This window comes from Diabrotica virgifera, chromosome 4 (assembly GCF_917563875.1).
Source record: "Diabrotica virgifera virgifera chromosome 4, PGI_DIABVI_V3a".
Lineage (NCBI taxonomy): Eukaryota > Metazoa > Arthropoda > Insecta > Coleoptera > Chrysomelidae > Diabrotica > Diabrotica virgifera.
This window is the reverse complement of record NC_065446.1, coordinates 120,561,408-120,583,583: the sequence shown is the minus strand read 5'-3', so window position 1 is coordinate 120,583,583 and position 22,176 is coordinate 120,561,408. Positions and strand designations below refer to the sequence as shown.

Sequence of the window (22,176 nt, the reverse complement as noted above, 5' to 3'; positions counted from 1 at the left end):
CAAAGAACAGGGTTGCCCCCAGGGCCGGATTTACCACTAGGCCGACAAGGCACTGGCCTAGAGCTCCAAATTTTTTAAGGCGCGGAACGGGCGGATTTTGGTCGCATTGCCTAGCACTGAGTACACGCTGGCACAGTTTACCACACATTAAAAGTTTAAAAAATATAAGAGCGATAATTTAACATATCACTTTTAAACATAACAGTGAGAATATATTATTTACTAATTCTGTTACCTTCTTTATCCTGCTCGCTTTGCTATTTTTCGCCCATTATCCCATTAGTCATCGCTCCCGTCCACCGCCCCTCCATCCCCTCATTCCGCTCCCTGTTTATCGACATGTTACTGCCTGCAGCTCAGTAAATCTGTTTGTTTAAAACAGATCGGGCAGTCTTGGTATTTGTCTGTATCGTGTATGTCGGTCGAGCTATAGCATCAGAGGTCGAGTTGTGTTTATTTTTCGAGTTTCTGTTGTTGCATTCTGAGAATGAGGGCGCTGTTATTTGTTTGCTTTCGTTGTACAGTAATTGATTTTAATTCAGTAAATACTTATTTATTTATTGTTATTTTTTGTAGTATTATATACAAAATGAGTTTAAGAAAATTCAGTGCTGTTAAAAAAACAAGTGGTGTGCAGTACAATAAACTCAGGTTAGAGCGGGAATTGAATAAAGAAAAACTTCCTAAATTAACAAATTTTTTTTCTAAAGAAAAAGAGAGAGCAAATGGGAAGGACGAGGCAGGTCCGAGTGTTTTATCAGCTACACCAGTGGTTAAAAATGAAGATGGAGCAGTAGCAGTAAGTGAAGAGGACAAAAGCGAGCAAGCTACGAAAACGAAAACACTGTATTTAGATGATGATACGAAGTGTAACGTAGTTGATGATTATGATGTTGGTGATATTGTCGGTTCTGATAACCGACGACAACATTATTAATGAGTTTGCTGCTGAAAAAGGTAGAAGAAATCCCATAGTCTGATCTGTGACTTGATTTACAGCCACTGTAGGTTTAAGTAACAAACATTTTAAGGTAGTCATATTATTTATGCGTTTTTTAAGAAAACTGTAAGCACTCTCCTTGTATTATTTTAATTTATATGATTACTATTAGCTGTTATTATTAAAACGTTAGAAAACATTCATTACGGTAATTTTGTATTTATTATTTTCAATCCTTAGCACACTTCTCTTTTATAACCATAGAATATTGTTAATACCTAGTTCAAAAGAACACTGGGGTATAAGTTTTTATTAAAATATTCAGCAGAGAAAGCCAAAAGTTGGTTGGTTATGAGGAGGTTGGGGGAGATCAAGGGCGCCAGAAATATGAATGCCTAGTCGGGTTCAACATGTAAATCCGGCCCTGGTTGCCCCCAATTATGACCAATGTGAAAGGCGGTCCTGTAGTTTCCTCTATTTTTGGTTTTGGAGAACGTAATGATGGTGACATCGCATGTACCCAAAAAGAATGAATGTAATGTGGTTTCATCATTTCATCACTCTGATCCAGTACACTGAATAGACGGAACTAGCAAGAAGCCAGAGGTGATTTTATCCTATAATATAAAAAAAGTAATAAGAAATATTAAAGATGGCCACTAATGTATTATGCAGTCCTAAATATCGCCAGTATAAACGCTTTTATAATTACGAAACAAAATAACTCAAATACTGAATACACTAAACAACGAAGACAATTTATTATTACAATCTCGGGCTGCAACGTCAGGATTCTTCTTCTTCTACGGCACTACAGCCCAAATTGAGCCTTGGCCTCCTTTAGATTTTTTGCCTCCACCCTTGCCTGTCTGTGGCTGCTCTTCTCCATACACGAACTCCTAAAAGGGCTTGTGCGTCGCTGTTTATTGTGTCTTCCCAGCGCTTTCGTGGCTTCCCAACCGGTCTCTTTTCTTGCATTCTAGCATTCAGTGCTTGTTTTGGTAGCCTATCCTCTCCCATTCTTATCACATATCCGGCCCATTGCAATCTTTGCATTCTAATAAAGTCTGACAGGGGCGTCTCCGTATAAAGTTGATAAAGCTCGTTGTTGTATCGACTTCTGAAGATTCCGTTTTCCCTCACAGGTCCTAGTATTCTCCTAAGTACTTTCCTTTCGAATGTGTCGAGTTTGTTTTTGGATGTTTCTTTCAGGACCCAGGCTTCACTGCCATAGCATGTTATTGGTCGAGTTAAGGTTTTATAGATTCTCATCTTTGTATTTCGTTGGACACTTTTAGACCGAAATATATGGGAGAGGGCAAAATAAGCTCTGTTTGCCTGCGTTATTCTCTTCCGTATTTCTCCATCTTCTGATCCGTCAGCATATATTTCTACTCCCAGATATGTAAACTTTTCAACCGTTTCAATGTTATCTTCATGTAGAATGTTTTCTGGGACTATATTTCTTGTCGTCTGAGTCATTATTTTTGTTTTTTCTGTGTTAATTTCCAGACCTAGCATTTTTGTTTGTGTTTTTAACTCTGCATATGTTTCCTGTGCTCCTGTTGATGTTCTACTCATAATATTAATATCATCAGCATAAGCGGCAAGTTGAACCGTTCGGTTGGTCAGTATATTTCCTCGTCCAGTTTGCATTTGCCTAACCGCATACTCCAGTGCCAGGTTAAACAATGTTGGGGCCAGCCCATTTCCCTGCTTTAGTCCCTGCGAAATGTTGACAAAGTCTGTCCGGTGGTTTTGTATTCGTACACATGCCTGAGTTCGATCCATTGTGGCTTTAATGAGTCGTATTAGCTTATGTGGTATTGCCAATTCAAACGTCTGGATTACTTTGGCATATTCGATAAGCTGTTATAAAATACTCTGTACTAATGCTGACACAAAACCGACCTAATCCACCACCAGGTAAAAGAGGGCATTGCAAATACTGTAAGAAAAGGGAAACTCGATTTTTCGCACATTTTGCAAATTATGTTGGTTGGGCATGGATCCTATCGTAGCCTACTGTAAGGAGTGTATTCAGCAAAAAAACCTTAGAAATTTTCTGCGTGATTAATTTTTCTGTATTTTCTGTTGATAACACCACGATAAAGCACTGCTATGACTACAAGTACTAGGTATCGCTATTTCGCACGATGGAACATTAAACAAAGCCATAAGAGAGAGAACTACGTCAGGGAGAAAAGTCATCACAATGTTAAACAACATGTTATGGGATCAATCCACAGCAAAGAAAATAAAAAATATATATATGAGACTATAGTAAAAAGTATCACTTTATACAGTTTTGAGGTATGGCCACTGAAAGAAAGAACACTGGCAACGCTGAGAGCAGTGGAAAAGGATTTTTGGGGAAGAGGTGCAGGAAAATCTAGAAGAGAAAGATTACCAACGAACGCATTAGAGAAATAATGGGAATGAAACGAACAATCACGGATGACCTAACAACAATACAACTTATCTGGTTCGGACATATACAGAGAATGGATGAACAACGAATAGCAAAGAAACTATTAAATGACAAACAGACGGAAAGAGAAAACGAGGTAGACCGAGAAAAAGTTGGAGCGAAGGAATAAATAAGGAGCTGAGAGAACGAGCCATAGAAGAAGACCTATGGAACAACCGGACTAAGTGCGATTGGAAGTCGGAAAACGGCGGAGAACGTTATAAACCGACATGTAGTAGTAGTAGTGACTATTGTTTTGATCAGTTTTTGTAAAATAGAAGAATAGGTAGGTACCTAATTTAATTTTTTTGTAATTTGTTAAATGGTTACAATCATGATTTCAAATCACCAGGGGAAAGAAAATATGTACCCTATAAATACAAAATAATAATAGTGTGTTTCAAAAATACTAATTCAAGAAAATGAAAATATAGCGTTATTTTTGGTCACAATAGACCACCATCGCGTCGTGCGGTCTTATTATTTAGACATCGTCGATCAGAGCGTTAAACCATATTATAATGCTAAGTAAGAAATTTACGGAAACAATTAGCATTACGATAATTAATTTCTAATAAAATAATTTACTAAAAATAATAATAGAATTCACGACGCCGCTGGCACGAAGTTCACCGTGTTGGATTACGTTTTTGTCACCATCTTCAACCGACTAATTATGTTGGTTGGAATATTTTTGAAGATAAAATTTCTCTTACCGCTGCAGAAATAACTTAATGTTGATAAAATATACAACCCAAATGGAATTTATATAGTAATGAACACTTTGGTTTTAACTGATCTGGCCTGGCGATGTAAGTGTAAGCACACACCGTTTGCCAAGTCAGCAGCTGATCGTAGTATGAATTATGAATAGTGTCTGTAAGAAGAATAAATTCATGAAGATAACGCTGAAGTATTCATAACAACAAAAAACAATTTGTAGATTGTAAAACTAAAGATGAGGTAACTATGTAAACTACGAAACAGATAATAGGAGCTCTAAAATAAAGTCGCCAAATCGATTAAGGAAGTTAAGTCAAATTACGAAATAATTCAGAGAAGGGTCTGGACGCGAATTGCGAATTGTAAATATTTTAAGGAGGGTAATTTAATAAGCCATTGTCCCATTGTCTTCTAGCTCTCTGGTAATATTTCTTTTCCAGGATGTCATTGGTCTGCCTTGTTTTCTTTTTCCAGTTGGTTGGTAATCCAGGGCTTGTTTGGTTACATCATCTTCATTTTTCCTTAATGTGTGTCGAATAAACTTCCATTTGCGTCTGTTTATCGTTTTGGCTATCGGCTCTTGATTAGTTTTTCTCCAAAGTTCCTTGTTACTTATCCGATTTGGCCAATATATTTGCAATATTCGTCTAAGGCATCTATTTACAAATGTTTGAACCTTTTGTATAATCTTTTTCTCTATTTTCCAAGTTTCTGCTGCATATAGCAAAATACTCTTTATATAATTTGTATTAAATATCCTGATTTTGTTTTTGGTTGTTAATCTATTGGACTCCCATGTTTTCTTCAGCATATAGAACGCATTTTGGGCTTTAGTTATCCTTCCATTAATTTCCTCTTCTATTCCACCGCTAGCGTCAATTATGCTTCCCAGATAGCAAAACTTCTGTACATTTTCTACTTCTTCTCCTTCAATGAATATACCCATTTCTCTTTCCGTATTTATCTTCATAAGTTTGGTTTTTCTTGTGTTAATCTCTAGTCCTATTTTTCTTGTTTCTTTTGTCACCTTTTCTGTTTTTTTCTGCATATGTTGTCTTTTTTCGGACACCAGACATATATCATCTGCAAAGTCTAGATCTTCAAGCTGACCGAAAGCATTCCATCTAATTCCTGTTTTATTTTTCGTTGCCTTCTTCATGACCAAGTCAATTAAGATCAGAAATATGGTTGGAGATAGAATACACCCCTGTCTGACTCCACTGTCTATGTTGATTGGTTCTGTGAGTTTCCCATTGTGCATGATTTGTGCAGTATAGTTTTCATAGAACATTTTGATAATTCTTATATATTTTAATGGAATTCCATATGTCTTTAATATTTCCCACATTTTTTCTCTGTTAATCCGGTCAAAGGCTTGTTTAAAGTCAATGAAATTTATATAGATTTTGCTCTGCCATTCTATTGTTTGTTCTACAATGTTTCTTAATGTGTCAATATGATCTGTGCATGCTTTATTACTTCTGAAGCCCGCTTGGTTTGGTCTTAACAACTGGTCTATAGTTTCTTTCATTCTTTCTAGTATCATCCTTGTCATGACTTTACTCACTGTAGAAAGTAGTGTTATTGCTCTCCAATTGTTGCAATTCGTTAACATGGAAAGAAGTGAAAGCCCTGGCCAGAAACAGAGATGAATGGAGGGGGACTGTAGAGACCCTATGTTCCAAATGGAATCAAGAGGAGTAAAGTAAGTAATTTAATAAGAAAACGATGATTCGAAGAAAATGAAAATTCTATGTCCTAAATGTAGTTTCATTGTATGTACAGTAGAACCCCGATTATCCGGGTGCGGATGATCCGTGCTGCGGATTATCCGTGCTATTTTCTATTACTCAAGTCGCGTTTTTGAGGTTTTATCAAAATAGCGTCATCGTAAATCACTTGACGGAAACTCTATATGACGAAAGAGAGACTCATAATGAAAGATTTATTTGTTTCTGTTATGTTTTATGGTAGGTACATATGTATGTGTATACGTACGTATATATTATACATAAGAAATATATGTTCGGATTGTCCGTGCTTTTCAATTATCCGTGCCACCCTTCGGTCCCGAGGAGCACGGATAATCGAGGTTCTACTATATGTTTTTTTCTGTGCTGTTTCCCAATCGGAAGTTGGATATTATTATCATCACTATCTTTATCTACCGCTGCTTTGAAGAATTCTATCTTTGATTGAATACGGTTCTATGAACCTGCATTTAATTAAACCAGTCCCTTAAAATGTTCGGACAGATTGTATATTAGTGCACCCTATGTAACCTACCAGGCATATGCCATATTATGTAATAACGCTTAAGATTCAGATTTATTTACACTAAATATCAATTGTCCTTCACATAACATTTCGAACATTTGTACTTATGGTAGTGGTCTTTTCGGGCCGCTGATCACAGTTTAAAGAAGCAGAAGAAGAAAAAGAAGATTATTAAGCTTCTTGACAAGTGACGTCCGCGCATCACTGTTTTTTTTCTGTGCGTGTACTGATCACAAGTGCTTTCCAAATAGTTTTATAAAAATTATTAGACAGTGTTTAAAATACCACAAAAGTCATCAGAGAATAATTGTGTATCCCGAAAGAGGCGGAAATATGAAAATTTGCAACAGAAACTGGTAGAGTTAAGGTATTTATATGATATTTTTGGGTTTTATCCCAAAAGACCAAGTTATTTATAAGATATTTTTGAATCATTTTATGTTAGATAAATTAAATTATGTGTGAATAGATCGAACTATAAATATTTAATATTTACGAAATGACAATTTTAACCAAATTCAAACTTGGGGTCATTTTTTGTTGTTATCAATATATTTTCTCTGTTGTCATAGTTACTATATCTCGCCTTCTTCCCTATTCGAAATACTCAAAACGTCAATAGTATTTGTCAAAACACACAGACATGTAACAGGCGCTATGTTGCCACACTGCACTGATTTTCCTATTAATGTTTATTTTGTAGCAAAATGTCCGACAGACATGATATTATGCAAAAATTTATATTGTTTGTGTCAAGAAGGATACCTTAAGGTAGCCCAAAGTAATACAGACTACATTATTGGGGGTTTAAAAATAAAATTATAGCCCAAAGGTTTAAAATAGAACAAAATAAAGGGTTTACCAATAAAATTAGAGCAGGGGTGCTTTTAAGCAGCCCAAAAAATCTTTATGATTATTTGACCTGCCTCTATTTTTCAGAGGTACTCTACAGTAGTCCAGAAGTTTAGAATAGAACAAAATATGTTAGTTTAACTGCTTTTGTAAATTTTACTTAGATTTCACGTTACAAGCAAGTTTACTTGCACTAAATTATTTGTTTGGTTTTGTGTTCAAACAATAAAACTAGAGCAGAGGTATTTTTTAGTAGCCTAGACAATCTTTATGATCATTTTATCTGCTTCTATTTCTCAGAGGTATTTTTACAGTAGCCCAGCAGTTTGGAATACAATAGAATTATATTTATTTCACTACTTTTGTAAATTCTACTTTGATTTAAGATTACAAGCAAGTTTAATTACACCAAGCTTTTTGTTTGGTTTGTCTTCAAACAATAAAATTACAGCAGAGGGTACTTTTTAGCAGCCCAGACAATCTTTATGATTATTTTATCTGCTTCTATTTCTCCGAGGTACTTTAATGTAGCCCAGAAGTTTAGAATACAATAAAATGTATTTATTCAACTACTTTGTGCACATTTTGCCTAGATTTCATATTACGAGGGTAGTAAGTTTACTGCTTACATTAAATGCTTGTTTGGTTTGTCCTCAAACAATAAAACTAGAAGAGGGTACTTTTTTTAGTAGCCCAGAAAATCTTTATTTTGAGCTACTCCTATTTCGCAGAGTTACTTATAGTAGTCCAGAAGTTTAGAATAGAATAAAATATATTTAACTACTTTTTGCACATTCTGCATTGATTTTTATCGTCTACTTTAATATTACACAGTTAGTAAGTGTACTTACAATAATTTTTTGTTTGGTTTTGTCAAAAATATTAAACAAAGATACAAAATCAGCTTTATTAAGTCATCTCGAAGTCATTACGAAGCCACAAAAGACCACTGTTTATCCAAAGACTATACCACAAAGCCAAGCTGCTGTTTCCACTCAGCATCCATCAAGAGTTCTTTCAGAATCTAGCAACTTTAATCAGCAGCGTTTAAACTTCAATCCAACCTTGAGCAGACCAAGAATTGGACAAAGTCAGTACTCAAATCACCCTCTACTAGCATCGAGATGCAAACAATCGAACAGACAGCAGTACCAAAAGCAAATGAGAACAACCAGGATGTCATACTAAATGTCAATAAAAATTAATAGGGTAATATGGCTAACTGTATTAAAATATGGAAAGGGATTACTTCAGATAAGAAATTTTTAAGTTTGGTCTAAGGTTTTAATATTTTATTTAAAACAACGCCCTCTGAAGAGAGAGCACCAAAAGTTCTCATAGACCCAAACTGGTCGTATGACAAAAAAAAAAAATTACTTGAAAAGTAATTAAAAATTACTATTTCTCCTTCTTCACATACAAAAGGACAATTTATTTTTCGTAGTTTTTTGTGCCTAAAAAGACGGAAATCAGAGAATTTTGTTTTGAATTTAAAATAATTAAATTGCTTTATAGAAGCCACATATTTTAAGCTGGAAGACTATAATAGGTCAGTCCTCAAGCTCATTTTCCAGGGTTATGGCAAAAATAGATTTAAAAGTTGTCTATTTTGCTATTCCTGTTCATTAAAATTCTAAAAAATATTTAAAATTTAAGTACAGAACTTTTTTATATTAATTAAACTGTTTACCATTTGGTTTGAATAATATCTCGGCTTTTATATTTACAAAAACTTTAAAACCAGCCCTAAATAATCTAATAACAGGAGGCTTTACTTTTGTCAATTTTTTAGAGGACCATTTACCAATTTCAAAATCATATTTAAAATGTAAAGAAAATATTGTTTAAACATTTTCTATGTTTTTTCTGCTTGGGATTTACTATAAATAAAAAAAAGGAAAAGTATACTTTCACCCCCACAAAATATAACTTTTCTTGGTTTTACGTTTGATTCGAACCTGATATATTTTGCACCTGCTGACAAAAAAAAATCTAATAGTATTCAGAACATCAAAAATAAAAGTACATGTAAAATAAGATCATTTGCAGCCTTAATCGGTCAGTTTGTAACAGTTCGTCCATTTATGGAAGTTAAATATGGAAAATTATACTAAAAAAAAAACAATATATAAATAAATACAAAAGAAAAGTAGCCCCTTTCTTAAACTAATAGTTATAACACTAAAATGACCATACCTAAATACTTAAAAATGATTACAATTGGTGGTTAAATAACATACCAATTAGTGAGCAAAATATAAAATAATCCAATTATGTACTTGAAATATTTTGCGATGCATATATCTTTTAGCATGGCGGGTATGCTGCATTGATAACAAAACTCATGGTTTTTGGAGTCATGAACAACAACTACATATAAATGTACTTCAGTTACTAGCAGCATATAGTGGCTTGAAATCCTTTTTCAACGAATATAGGAATTGTAACATTTTGCTAGGAATAAATAACGCAACAGCTGTGTCTTGCATTAACAAGATGGGTAGTGTACAGTACTCAACATTTGCAGATAAGTTTAATAATTCTGTGAAAATAGGAATTTAAAAATTATTTTTGCATCTGTAACAGTAAAAAAAATGCTTTTGCCTGACTCGGAATCAAGATCTTTAAAAATAGAAACAGAGTAGGTATTCTTTAAGTAATAATTGTGTTACTATAATTTTTGAGCAGCTTCTTATTCCAGAAATCGATATGTTTGCCACATATCCTAAAAAAAAAAAAAAAAATGTGCAAGGTATGTAATTTTGAACCCTGACCCCGGATCAGAGAAAGCCAATGCCTTAACTCTAGATTGGCATGGATTTAAATTTTATGTTTTTCAGCCTTGGTACACAACCTTTGACCACCATACCTTACACAACCAAAAAGATAATTATGGACCTGATAAAAATTTAATCTAGAATTTTTTTGGGGTTTTATATCCAGGACATCCTTTGGGTTTCCATATTCTTGTCAGGCAAGCTTTTTAAGAAAAGGCATTCCTGAGGATTCCATCCCATCTATTACAACAAATCACTAAATCTGTATGATACAGTTTTCAAGAGATGGTGACGGTTTAGTATAAAATAATAACCATTTTGCTTATGAATTATCAAATTTTAATTTTATTAAATTTATCGTAGAACCGGATTATAATTATAGCTCGTATTAACATTCACAGTGCTGCATTGGCGTTGATAGAAGATATCCTAGAATATTATAAAAACATTTTTAAATTTTTTTACAAATGTATATATAACCTCAAACCTTAATTGCCCAAATATTAATTAACTTGGGACCCTCTACCAGTATTACTTTATTTAGAAACATTATTTCGTCTCACAAGCCTTTCCCTGAAAGATCTTACTTACAAACTTGTAATGTTGATTGCACTCACTTCAGTTCAGAGGTTGCAAACCCTGTACCTAATAAAAATTCAGAATATTTTCATGGATCAAGATAAAATTGACATTTTGATATAACATAGGATAAAGACTTCCCCAAAAAATAATAATAATAATAATAAATAAACAAATATCAACCTATTTAAAACAAAAAACACAGTTGAGAGTGTTTAGAGATTTCTAAAACATTCGTCCTCAATCGGAAGACAATTTGTTTATAACTAAAAACAAAAAAAAAAGAGACGTATAAAGCAACATCTACCCAGGCGTTGAGTAGATAGATATAACATTTTTTTAAATTAAAAATATAGACACTAATATTTTTAAAGTGTATAGTGTCAGACATGCATCTACCTCAGCGGGAGTTAGAACTGGATTATAGAAGATATTAGAGAGACGGCGAGATGGACAGAAAATTCTCAAGTATTCAATATTTTTTATAATAAACCTCTAGCAAAAGATTACGGACTCTTTGCAAAACCGTATTGTCTGGTGAGTCCATGTAATTGTATGTAATTGTAATTATATTACATGTGTAGGTTACTAATATTAGTAAGAACATTAATTTTCTTATTATGTTTATTTGTACCTGGTTGAAAGTACACATCTCATATAATTAAAATATAAACATGAATCTTAATTAATAATTGCTCTAATATATTAGATAGGTATACATATGTATATATTTTTTGTAAAGTTTCTAAAAAAAAAAAATTGCTAAGTACTATTCATTTTTGGATTGCAATGTACTTTTGTTTATTTATCGCACAATATTGTTTAATCTTTCAACAGCCTACCATAAGTACAAATGTTCGAAATGTTATGTGAAGGACAATTAATTGATTGGTTGACTTACCTGTTAAGGAGGGACAATCATAATTATCCTATCTTACATTTCGAACATTTGTACGCTCCCCCCATTGATTCTTTTGAACCGACCCATGTCTTGTGCGATAAAAATAAAATAAAAAAAAAACAGTGATGCGCGGACGTCACTTGTCAAGAAGCTTAATAATCTTCTTTTTCTTCTTCTGCTTCTTTAAACTGTGATCAGCGGCCCGAAAAGACCACTACCATAAGTACAAATGTTCGAAATGTAAGATAGGACAATTATGATTGTCCCTCCTTAACAGGTAAGTCAACCAATCAATTAATTAACTTCTCATTATAAATTTAGAAAGCATTCCAAAAAAACTGAATATTCGCATTTACATCTGCAATATGTTAGCAGATATTTGTATTCGTTTTCGCGAATACATATTCAAAAAATAACATTCGTTACGTCATCACTAGACTGTACCTAGCTTATTTATGTGTTCTTGCTTCAATGTCCAGAAAGTCCATAGTGTAGTATCGAAAATACGTAGCACCTCAGAGCTTTTCTTACTCTCAGTTCTAATCTAAATAATCTTTATTGCAGATAATTGTTTTCATTTTTGCAAACGCATTTCTTGCTATTTCTATCCTTTCCCTTATTTGTATCGTTTGATTATTATTTTCTGAAATCAAGGTTCCCATGTATTTGTATTTATCAACCCTTTCTTCTTCATGTACCATGTCCTTTCATAACGTTGGTTACCATCATAGCTATCTTAGTTTTATTCACTGCAACCCTAAATAGCATGCTTGTGTCAACCCCATACCAACCTCGCAAGTTCTTCAACCTTGTATTTTGTCGAACGTTCCATGTATTTTGTCGGACAGAACTTCCAATTGATTGGTTACCATTTCATTAAACTCTCATGAAAAAATCAGACTGGTGTTTATCACCAACTGGGAATTTTAATGAATGGAACACGAAGAACATGTCAAATGATAGGAATCATGTTGGTTAGTAATAGCAGTCTGATTTTTGTAGTAGTAACAAATCAATTGGATGTTCTGTTCGACAAAATACATGGGACGTTTTCGTAAGCTGACATTCCAAATTTTTAAACTATTCCACAATTATAACTTCTCCTGTTCCAATGTTCCCGTACATCAAAGTTTGTCAGACTAGACACCGTTAAGCTATTAACAAATTTTCAGCTTGCTATTAATCAACTTTTTTTTACGCGGGATCCAGGTCTATATCTGGGACACGTAATGAGGGGAAAGCGATATGAAATGCTAAGACTGATAATACAGGGAAATATAAGAGGTGGAAGGAGTATAGGAAGAAGGAGAGTGTCATGTTTGAAGAATTTAAGGGACTGGTTTAAATGCAGTTCTATAGAACTCTTCAGAGCAGCGGTAAATAGAATAAAGGCAGTGATGATGATATCCAACATCCGATTAGGAGACGGCACTTAAAGAAGAAGACATTTCACACTGATATCACTTGCAAAACAATTCGTCGATAGCAATAATCACAGGTGTGATTATTGCCATCAAGCCTAAGTGTGAATATATCAGAATTACCTTCATGTTGTGAAAAACATTTCACGTCCTTTACAGGGGGTTGAAAATATATCCGCATCGCATCGATAGAAACGCTGAGTGACGGAGAGAACGGCCATTGAGAAGTCCGTTCCACCATACTGTTGTGGATATTGAGAATCTGGGATCTTGGGGCAGAGCAGCCAACGTGCGCCCTAACCTGACTTCTTTTTAACAAGCAAAACAGAAGAACACCAATGACTCTCGGATGGTTCTATGACTTTAAGTTGGAGCATCCCATCAAGTTCACGAACTAGATATAGAATTTCAGACATACAAGGAAAAGGACGTTTACGAAACGGCTTAGCATCGCTATATTATAGTATTGACAGTCATTTGGATTTTATCAGTTCATCCAATTCCACACTTATTGTCAAGCTCTTGAAAGCTATTAATTACAGCATCAACCAAAGGTCGTAATTTATAATCGAGGGAGTCAATTATTGATCTCAAAGGTTAAAGAAGTAGAATGTTACTTTTAGATTTTAAAGTTATTATTTCACAAAAATAATTTATAACGCTCCACGCCACGTATTCTGCAATATCAAAATTCATTGCCAAAGAAAATTTCGAAATAATTCGAAATAATAAATAATATTACTTTCTAAAATGAAATTAAGAGGTAGTAATGGTACTACGATACAATTAACAATTTGGCAAACACCATTCGCCACAATCGGTAGGTATAATTAGCTACAATTCTTAAGAAATTCAATTCCGTTAGATCCTACTACATATTTGGAACTTCGTTGGATCCTACTTTTTGGAACTTCGCATAAGAATGGTTCGATGTTATATATTCCCAGTACCACTTTACGGAGTTAAAGCATGGACCCTGACAGAGTCGCTTTTGAAGAACCTAGAAGCATTTGAGATGTGGGTCTACCGCAGTATTCTGAAGATCAGTTGGATAGAAAGAGTCACAAACGAGAGGGTTTTGCAACGTTTGAATAAAAGTTCTGAAGTAGTGAGCACGGTTAAAAGGTGGAAATTGGAATACTTTTGTTATATAATTGATATAATGCGTCACCCAGAAAAATATGACACACTTCACTTTGTCATGCAAGGTAAAATAACGGGAAAAAGGAGTGTGGGTTGTCGTACAGCTTCTTGTTTTAAAAACTTACGCCAATGGTTTGGGAAAACTAGTACTGAACTATTTTGTGCCGCTGTAAATAAGATAATGATTGTTAATATTCTGGTCAACATGAGAGCCAACGATCAATAAGCGGTCTCGGTACCTTAAGAAGAAGAAGGATCCTACTACAGTTGTGGAAGATCCTGTATCTACCAAAAGTGTAAAGGGTTCCTTAGAAAATCTGGACTTTCAAATAAGGCCTGTTATCAAATAGTTTTGAAGCAATTATTGGAGATACTTTTAACCGTTTAAAGAAATTTTTCACAGTGTTGAGCAATTTGGTCCAATCAGAAACACTAAAATTTTTTGAAGACTTGTTAGTGGTCACCAAAATATATGTTCGAAATTTGCCTTTTGATTAGTAACACTCCCACCGAATCTAGAGTTGTTCTTTACTCGTTATTTAAACAATTGGTACAGTAACAGCTTTACCGCACCGGAAGCAAAAGTACCTATCAAACCTTTGTCGACATTAACTCAAAATTTGTCCTTGTTTTCGATAATTATAACAACAACCGTTCTAGATTTATTTTGAAAATTTTTAACTGGAGGCTTTTTCTTAGATCTTTTAGAATTGTTCACGTGGAAACGGGATTCAGAATTATTAAAATTTGCTTTTCTATTTCAAACATTGGCTTGTTTGGAAGTACCGGGGGAGACTTGACTAATATAAGATAGAGATTAATATGGTTCCTTTTTGATATTAAGCGAAACAGCACTATTTTCTAGTTTATAGATAACTACGGATAACTCCTCGACAGTATTAGTATGTATTAACTAAGGCAATCAATGGAATATATTCTGGAAGAATATTTTGCCTCATACATTTCACAAGAGTTTTCTCTAAATGTTGAACCGTCAAACGTTTAGCTAGGAACATAATCTGAGCTTGAAATAAAGCAAAGGGCTTTTCTTTTTTGTTTTCGTTATTGAATTGGATTCTTTAAATTTTCATAATAATCGTAAGAAAGAAAAGTAACTTTTACCTATGATATGTATAGTAGATGACATATGATTTCATTCCATAAAGAAACCGTACCACGGATACTTCTAAACCACACTGCGGCACTACCACTACCAAAAAATAGTTCAACAGCTGATAGAAAAAGAATATCGTGCATGAGTTATCATACTTGACCTTAGATGCGTCAGATACTACTTGTCAATAAGTTTCAAACTCAAGTTTAGTGAACAAACTCGGTTAAGCCGTTTAGAAGTTATTAAGCTACAAAAGTATAATCCAATTAACGATTATTCCCTAAATGGTTTATGTAGTTGTAGTGGTTACGACGCTAATTTGATCTGGCAACGGGCAATCCGAGTTCATTTACCGGCCATCCCAATATTTTTTTTCAATCTATTTCGAATAGAAAAAAAATCTAGTGTACATTCGATGGACACTAGATCATTTGGGAGATAATGCAACAAAGGCGACCATTTATAAAGCTTAACGTGTAATCGAGAAATATTGCATTCAACTTCATAAATTTAATTTATAAATAACTTTGAAAAACTCCTGATACAAGAATAAAAAACCGCTAAACGCCGTAAAAATGAGTGGCGCACACAATATTCCTACAAAAGATCTGATATGAATATTACGTGGCCCGAAAATTTATTTTCATTTTGATGCAAAACAAAATTCTAGTTTTATTTTAAAAGATTTTTCCATAATATTTGCTAAATTTGAAGTAAACGCGGCACAAAAACTGTATCAAAGTTACTCTTTTGTGGCGCGTTTTACTTCAAATTGAGCAAATATTATGAAAAAATATTTTAAAATAAAACTAGAATTTTGTTTTGCAAAATACATTTTCGCGCCACGTAATATTCATATCAGATCTTTTGTAGGAATATAATGTGCGCCACTCATTTTTACGGCGTTTAGCGGTTTTTTATTCTTGTTAACTGCACTCAAAATTATTAATCAAAAATTTATTTTAGTATTTTTTTTATTATTTTCAAAATATAATGCCCTGTATAACTTGAAAGCTTTCAACATACCACATATCAAAAGATAAAAAAATATTTGTAAAAAGTTTTTTCAGATCTAACCTCATGTATTCACAAACAACTTCAAATTTGTATAGGGAAAAATCAATCAATGAACGACAAAACATACTGAACAGATTATCCACTAATAATTAAACAGAAAGTTACTGAAAGTCATCTATAACCAAATATTTATCATAAACTGTACATTAATGCTATACAATTTGAGTTTCACAAAGGCCTAGGAACGTGTGAAGCTCTTTTCTCACTTATTATCCTAATACAAAGGTACCTAGACGTCAATCAAGATTATACGTGTGTTTTATTGACTCTAATAACGCTTTTAATAAAGCTTTAATAAAGTACGACATGAACAATTATTGAAGGTAATGAAATTAAAGAAGCTAGACTATGTACAAGGACCTACGGATCATATATAATTTATACTATTAGCAGCGACTAAAAGTGCGTGTTAACGAACAGCTGTCAGAGGAAATTGAAATTAAACGTAAAGTGAGACAGGGATGCTTATTGTCGCCAGTTACTTTTAATGCATACTCGTAAGAGATCCTCTTGAGTGTGAAACAGCTTGAATAAAGGTATGTAAATGGAATTCCCCTTAACAACGACGAATCACGCATCGCGCATCACGAATAGCGAATCGTGCATAATGTTTAGCCAGCTTTAGATATGCGGATGACACTGTCATCTTAGCCGAAAATATTGAAGATCTTCAGAGACTTGAGGACAGAATAATGGTATATAGACAAGAATACGGTCTAACAATGAACATCAAGAAGACCAAATTTATGAGAATATCTAAAACGCAATGAAATAACGACAATCTCCTCATAAACGGAATCATATCTTGGAACAACAATCAACTTCACAAATGATTACTTCCAGGAAACTACAATTAAAATAGAAACGGCTAGAGCGAATTTTAACAAAATAAGCAAAGTGCGTTGCACAAAAGGTCTGACGTTAGAGCTAAGAGTAAGGTTGGCTAGGTGCTACGTTTTCTCGACTTTGTTTTACGGAATGGAAGCTTGGACCTTGAATGCAGCTCTTCACTACAACTTGCTCCAACTCATTATGCATGGAAATATCCAAGGAAAAAAGAAGCTTAGGGAGACATAGAATATTATGGCTGCGCAACCTCAGAGAATGGTACGGATTTAGATCAAATGAACTTTTCAGAGCAGCCGTCTCCTAAGGTCCGAATAGCTATGATGAAGCGAAGTTGTATTGAAGATATCTTCTATAAGTAGGGTTACCATACGTCCGGATTTCGTCCGGACAGTCCGGATTTGAAAGACATGTTCGGATTGGTGTCCGGATATGAGAAAGGTCGGGATTTTTTTCTTTACTAAAAAAAGATGTAAAAAACATATTTAACAAATTACTCGAAGATCTCAAAGATGCAAATCTTATTACGGTTACAATTGATAGTTCAAACAGAAACGAAATCAAACTGACTCCGGTATGTGTTCGTTATTTTAAGCAAAATGAAGGTGTCAACGTGAAACTTTTATTTTTTGATGAACTTCCGGGTGAAACATCTGATCTTTTCGTAGAACATGTTTTAAAATGTAATTAAAAAGTACTCTATTTATTCAAAAGTAGTTTGTCTTTGTGCTGATAATACCAATACTAACTTTGGGGGTGTCAAAAGGCAAGGGCAAGGATATGTTTTTTCCTTGAACTACCCCTGTCCGGATTTGGCCTGAATAAATTATGGTAACCCTATCTATAAGACAACAGTTGACAAGAGTCTAAGATACGATATAAGGTAGATCTGCGACGATTTGTTTAATGGATAAAAATTATTGGATGTGTAATTCAGTATGTTATCAACTACATTACTATATAAAACCAGGGGTGCCCGATCTAATTTTGTTTTAATTATAAATTATTAATAATAATCAAAAAATGAATTTTTTTATTAATAAAAAATCGGCCAGGGCAGATATTATTTTAGTTTTTTGGATCAATGTAAACAAAAAAGGTCTTATGTAATTTTTCTCTTAAGTTGATCTTTTTGTAGTTATAAATAATTTAAAACTGAAAGAAGAACGAAGGATAACAATTTTTAAGGCTCAGAAAAATAAGTAAAAATATTATTTTTGAAATTATGAAAAGTAATTTTTTAATTATTAATTAATTATAGTCAGAACAAAATTAGATCGGGCAAACCTTGTTTTTAAAAGCTTTTATTTAGTTCAATCGTTTTCTACCTTTTTCGTTGACTACCTTTTCTTCAATCCAAATAAATGAAAATTTGCAGACATATGCATTCGCGGGAACAATACACGAATAGTCAATAAATTTTTTTATGTTTATTAATAATTATTTAAATAAAAAAACGATTTTAATGGAAAATGCTTCAATTCTCTTGTTTTTTACAATGAAGAAACTTAAAACTTTTACAGATTGTAGCTAATTACATAAAATATACATAATTCCACTTTTTACGTTAATTGTTTATGTTACGCTTCATAAATAAAAAAATAAATTTTCAATTTTTTTGCCGATTCCGACTACTTTTCATGTTTGTAAATACATCATACGTTTTATACATATATTTTAATAAACATGACGATATATTTTAATGTTTGAAAAGTGTAAGACTAAAAAGTAAAAAATAAAAAAAAAAATTTAAGATAAGCTTTTCTTTAGTTACGAGTGACTAAAATTGAAAATAATATAAAAAATCAACTAAAAAGCAAAAAATAAAAAAAAATTTAATTTGAAGGTTTATTCGAAAAAAAAAACTGTTAGACAGATTAAATGTACAAAAATCTCACACATTCGTTAAAAAATTGAAAAAATCTAACACATTCGTTAAAGGAAAGCGTGGGGCGAAAACCGTTTATTCGATGAAGGCGCGCCCCACGCTTTTCTTTAATGTATAATGTTATGCTTTTTCATAACGAATGACGAATGTGTTAGATTTTTTAAATTTTTTAACGAATGTGTGAGATCTTTGTATATTTTAATCTGACTAACAGTTTTTTCGAATGATCCTTCGAGTTTGATTTTTTTTTTATTTTTTGTTTTTTAGTTGATTTTTTATATTTTCAATTTTAGTAGCTCGTAACTAAAGAAAAGCGTTTCTTAAAATTTTTTTTTCATATTATTTTATTTATACATGTTAACATACAAATTACATATTCAATAATTTTTATTCATTCAACAGATCGATAGCGGATCCTCTACCACAAGAAGTATATTTGCTACTTTGCAACATCACATTGAAAAATTTCAAAAAATTATTGAAAACAATGCACATTAATCGTCTAATAAATATAGCTCAAAATATAAGGCTGCCAAAATGTTTTCAACACCATAGGAGACGATGCCTATTAGTATTTACTAAACTGTAGCAAATCAGGGGCGTCATTTGAAATTTTGATTGGGGGGGACAAGCATTATATATATATATATATATATATATATATATATATATATATATATATATATATATATATATATATATTTTCCCAGCCCGAAATGGTGGATGTGTGAATTGTTCGTAAGGGGATTTTTCCACATTCTCTATTTCATCTATTTATATATATATATATATATATATATATATATATATATATATATATATATATATATATATATATATATAACAGATGAAATAGAGAATGTGGAAAAATCCCCTTACGAACAATTCACACATCCACCATTTCGGGTTGGGAAAAATTTTTCGAATAGAATCAAAGATCCAAACACCAGTTCTTAGAAATTTTTGATTGGAATGTGTCTAAAGATATTCAACCTCTCATCTTTATTGATAAGCCCAGAGAGGTTGAAGAGGGCGAAACACATTTCTAAGAACTGGTGTTTGGATCTTTGATTCTATTCGAAAAATTTTTCCCAACCCGAAATGGTGGATGTGTGAATTGTTCGTAAGGGGATTTTTCCACATTCTCTATTTCATCTGTTTGATTTCGTACGAGTGGTCGTCAAACCATTAACCTTGGATCTTTTGATCACTGAGTGTGTTTCAAGGATCTACATCTCATATATATATATATATATATATATATATATACAACACATTATATATAATGTAATGATGAAAATTGATGTATTTTTTGTAAATTTCAGTCATTTTCAGGATCAGGGGGGGCAAATGCCCCCCTGACCCTATCAAATGACGCCCCTGAGCAAAATGCACTATGGACTAACATTGAAGAATCTCTTAACCTTAACTGAGGAGCAGACTTTCAAATCGCACTTTGTTCATTTTTTACATTTTTCAGGAAATGAGGAAAACTGCCATTCCGTTATTAATAAAAATAAAAACACACAAAATATGGAAAAATGTACTTTTTTATTATTAATTTGCCATATTTATAAGTCTCATCAAACGTTATTAGTTTTTCAAAAAAAGTTTTTTTTGATGGACAAAACGTCATTTAATTTTTTTTTTAAATGACAAAATGTAGTTTGATTCTCCCCGAATGATTAATATAAAAATATGAACTAAAGATGCGTTCTGTGTGTTTGGAAAGCAATATAGAAAATTTAAAAATCATATGATTGTATGTCGTCCTCCAGAAGGCAGTAATATTCTTCTCCATATTCACATTGATCGGAGGTCTTGTCTTTTTAATTATATTTTCACGATACCTACTATCTTTCAAAATTGGATCTAACCAAGTTAACTCTGGATCTAATGCCCATTCTTTGCCTTACAAACTAACTAAAATTTGTAATACGCTATCCAATTTTTTCTTCTGAACAGCATGCTTCATTGGCAATTCCGGCAGTACCTACTATGATTGTAAGTTTGGTTGAAATAAAGTTAACTTTTGAGAAGAGTGATTATTTTTATACAAAACCTCTGTTTTATACAAGATTTTATTTTCCCCAGAAGTTTGCATCGAGTTATGATTATTCTTTTGGTGTCACTGATACCTATAACTTTTTTGAGTGAAAGTGCTGCATGTTTTATGTCATACAAAGGCCAATCAGGGCCTTACTTGCGGAAAAATGTCTGTTTTCCGAAAAAAGCCTTTTTTAAATAAGTTTTTTTTAAAAGTCGGTCAACGCGGAACTGATTCCTATCACACCTCTTCCTGTTTCATGCTCAAGACATGTATAAAAAACAAGAGTTTTTGTTAAAATATCTGTCACACAAAATGCAAAATAAAGTCTTTACATGGTAAAAAAGCATTGCAAGACAAACGAGTCGCATTTTGTCCAAAATAGTGCTATTTGTTTGTCTCTCGCTAATGGACAAAATGCGTTTTGTTTGTCTAGGTGATTTTTGAAGCCAAAAATATACGTGAAATATAACGCTTAGAGTGTCTAGGAGTATGTAAATTAATAAATGATGTTTTGACGAATCCAACGCCACCTTAAAGTCATAATGTTAAAATAAGGACAAAGTGCGATTTGAAAGTCTGCTCCTCAACTATGGACTATGAATTTACAAAATATTCTGCATGCAAATAGCCAAAATTATGAAAGAAAAATAATTGTCCTGGAAAAGATTAGGCTTCGGATTTTAAAAAGAGAAATCGAAAGCTTCGAAAATACTAGCGTCATAATCACCGAGTAAGACCGTTGTAACAGAATTTTGTGATAACTATGAACGTGCTCTCTTGAAACATCATTTTTGTTTAACATGAATCTACATGAAACAGTAGCTACCACTGTTTTATTGGCACTCAAAATTTTGAGATAGTAATTGCTACTGTGCTATTGCCAATACACTTCTCCCCTGTTTATGTCTTCACACGTGTTCAATTTTTAAATGATACTCCAGAAGGAAGTCTATGCTTAGCAAACCGAAGTGGCTGAATGACGACAGAATTGAACATTCAAGTTCTAAAGCCCATTCGGCAGGACCAGGCAACTCCATTTTAATTATTTGTGATAATCACAAGTCGCATATTTCCATAGAAGCAGTCATCTACGGTCTTGGTGATAATAAGATTATCAA

General features: G+C 32.9%; 1 protein-coding gene across 2 annotated transcripts in view; it reads right to left on the bottom strand.

The window, feature by feature from the left end:
• The window catches only part of LOC114338490 (uncharacterized), a 291,422-nt gene that overhangs the window by 244,758 nt on the left and 24,488 nt on the right, over positions 1-22,176 (bottom strand). Inside the window, exon 1 of one of the 2 annotated variants that reach the window (XM_050649599.1) lies at positions 15,206-15,245. The exons of the other annotated variant lie outside the window; for it this stretch is intronic. Within the exon in view, the coding sequence (XP_050505556.1) occupies positions 15,206-15,230 (25 nt within the window). The 5' untranslated portion in view covers positions 15,231-15,245. Of the gene's footprint in view, positions 1-15,205; positions 15,246-22,176 lie in introns of those variants that run through there. 2 annotated transcript variants of the gene reach the window in all.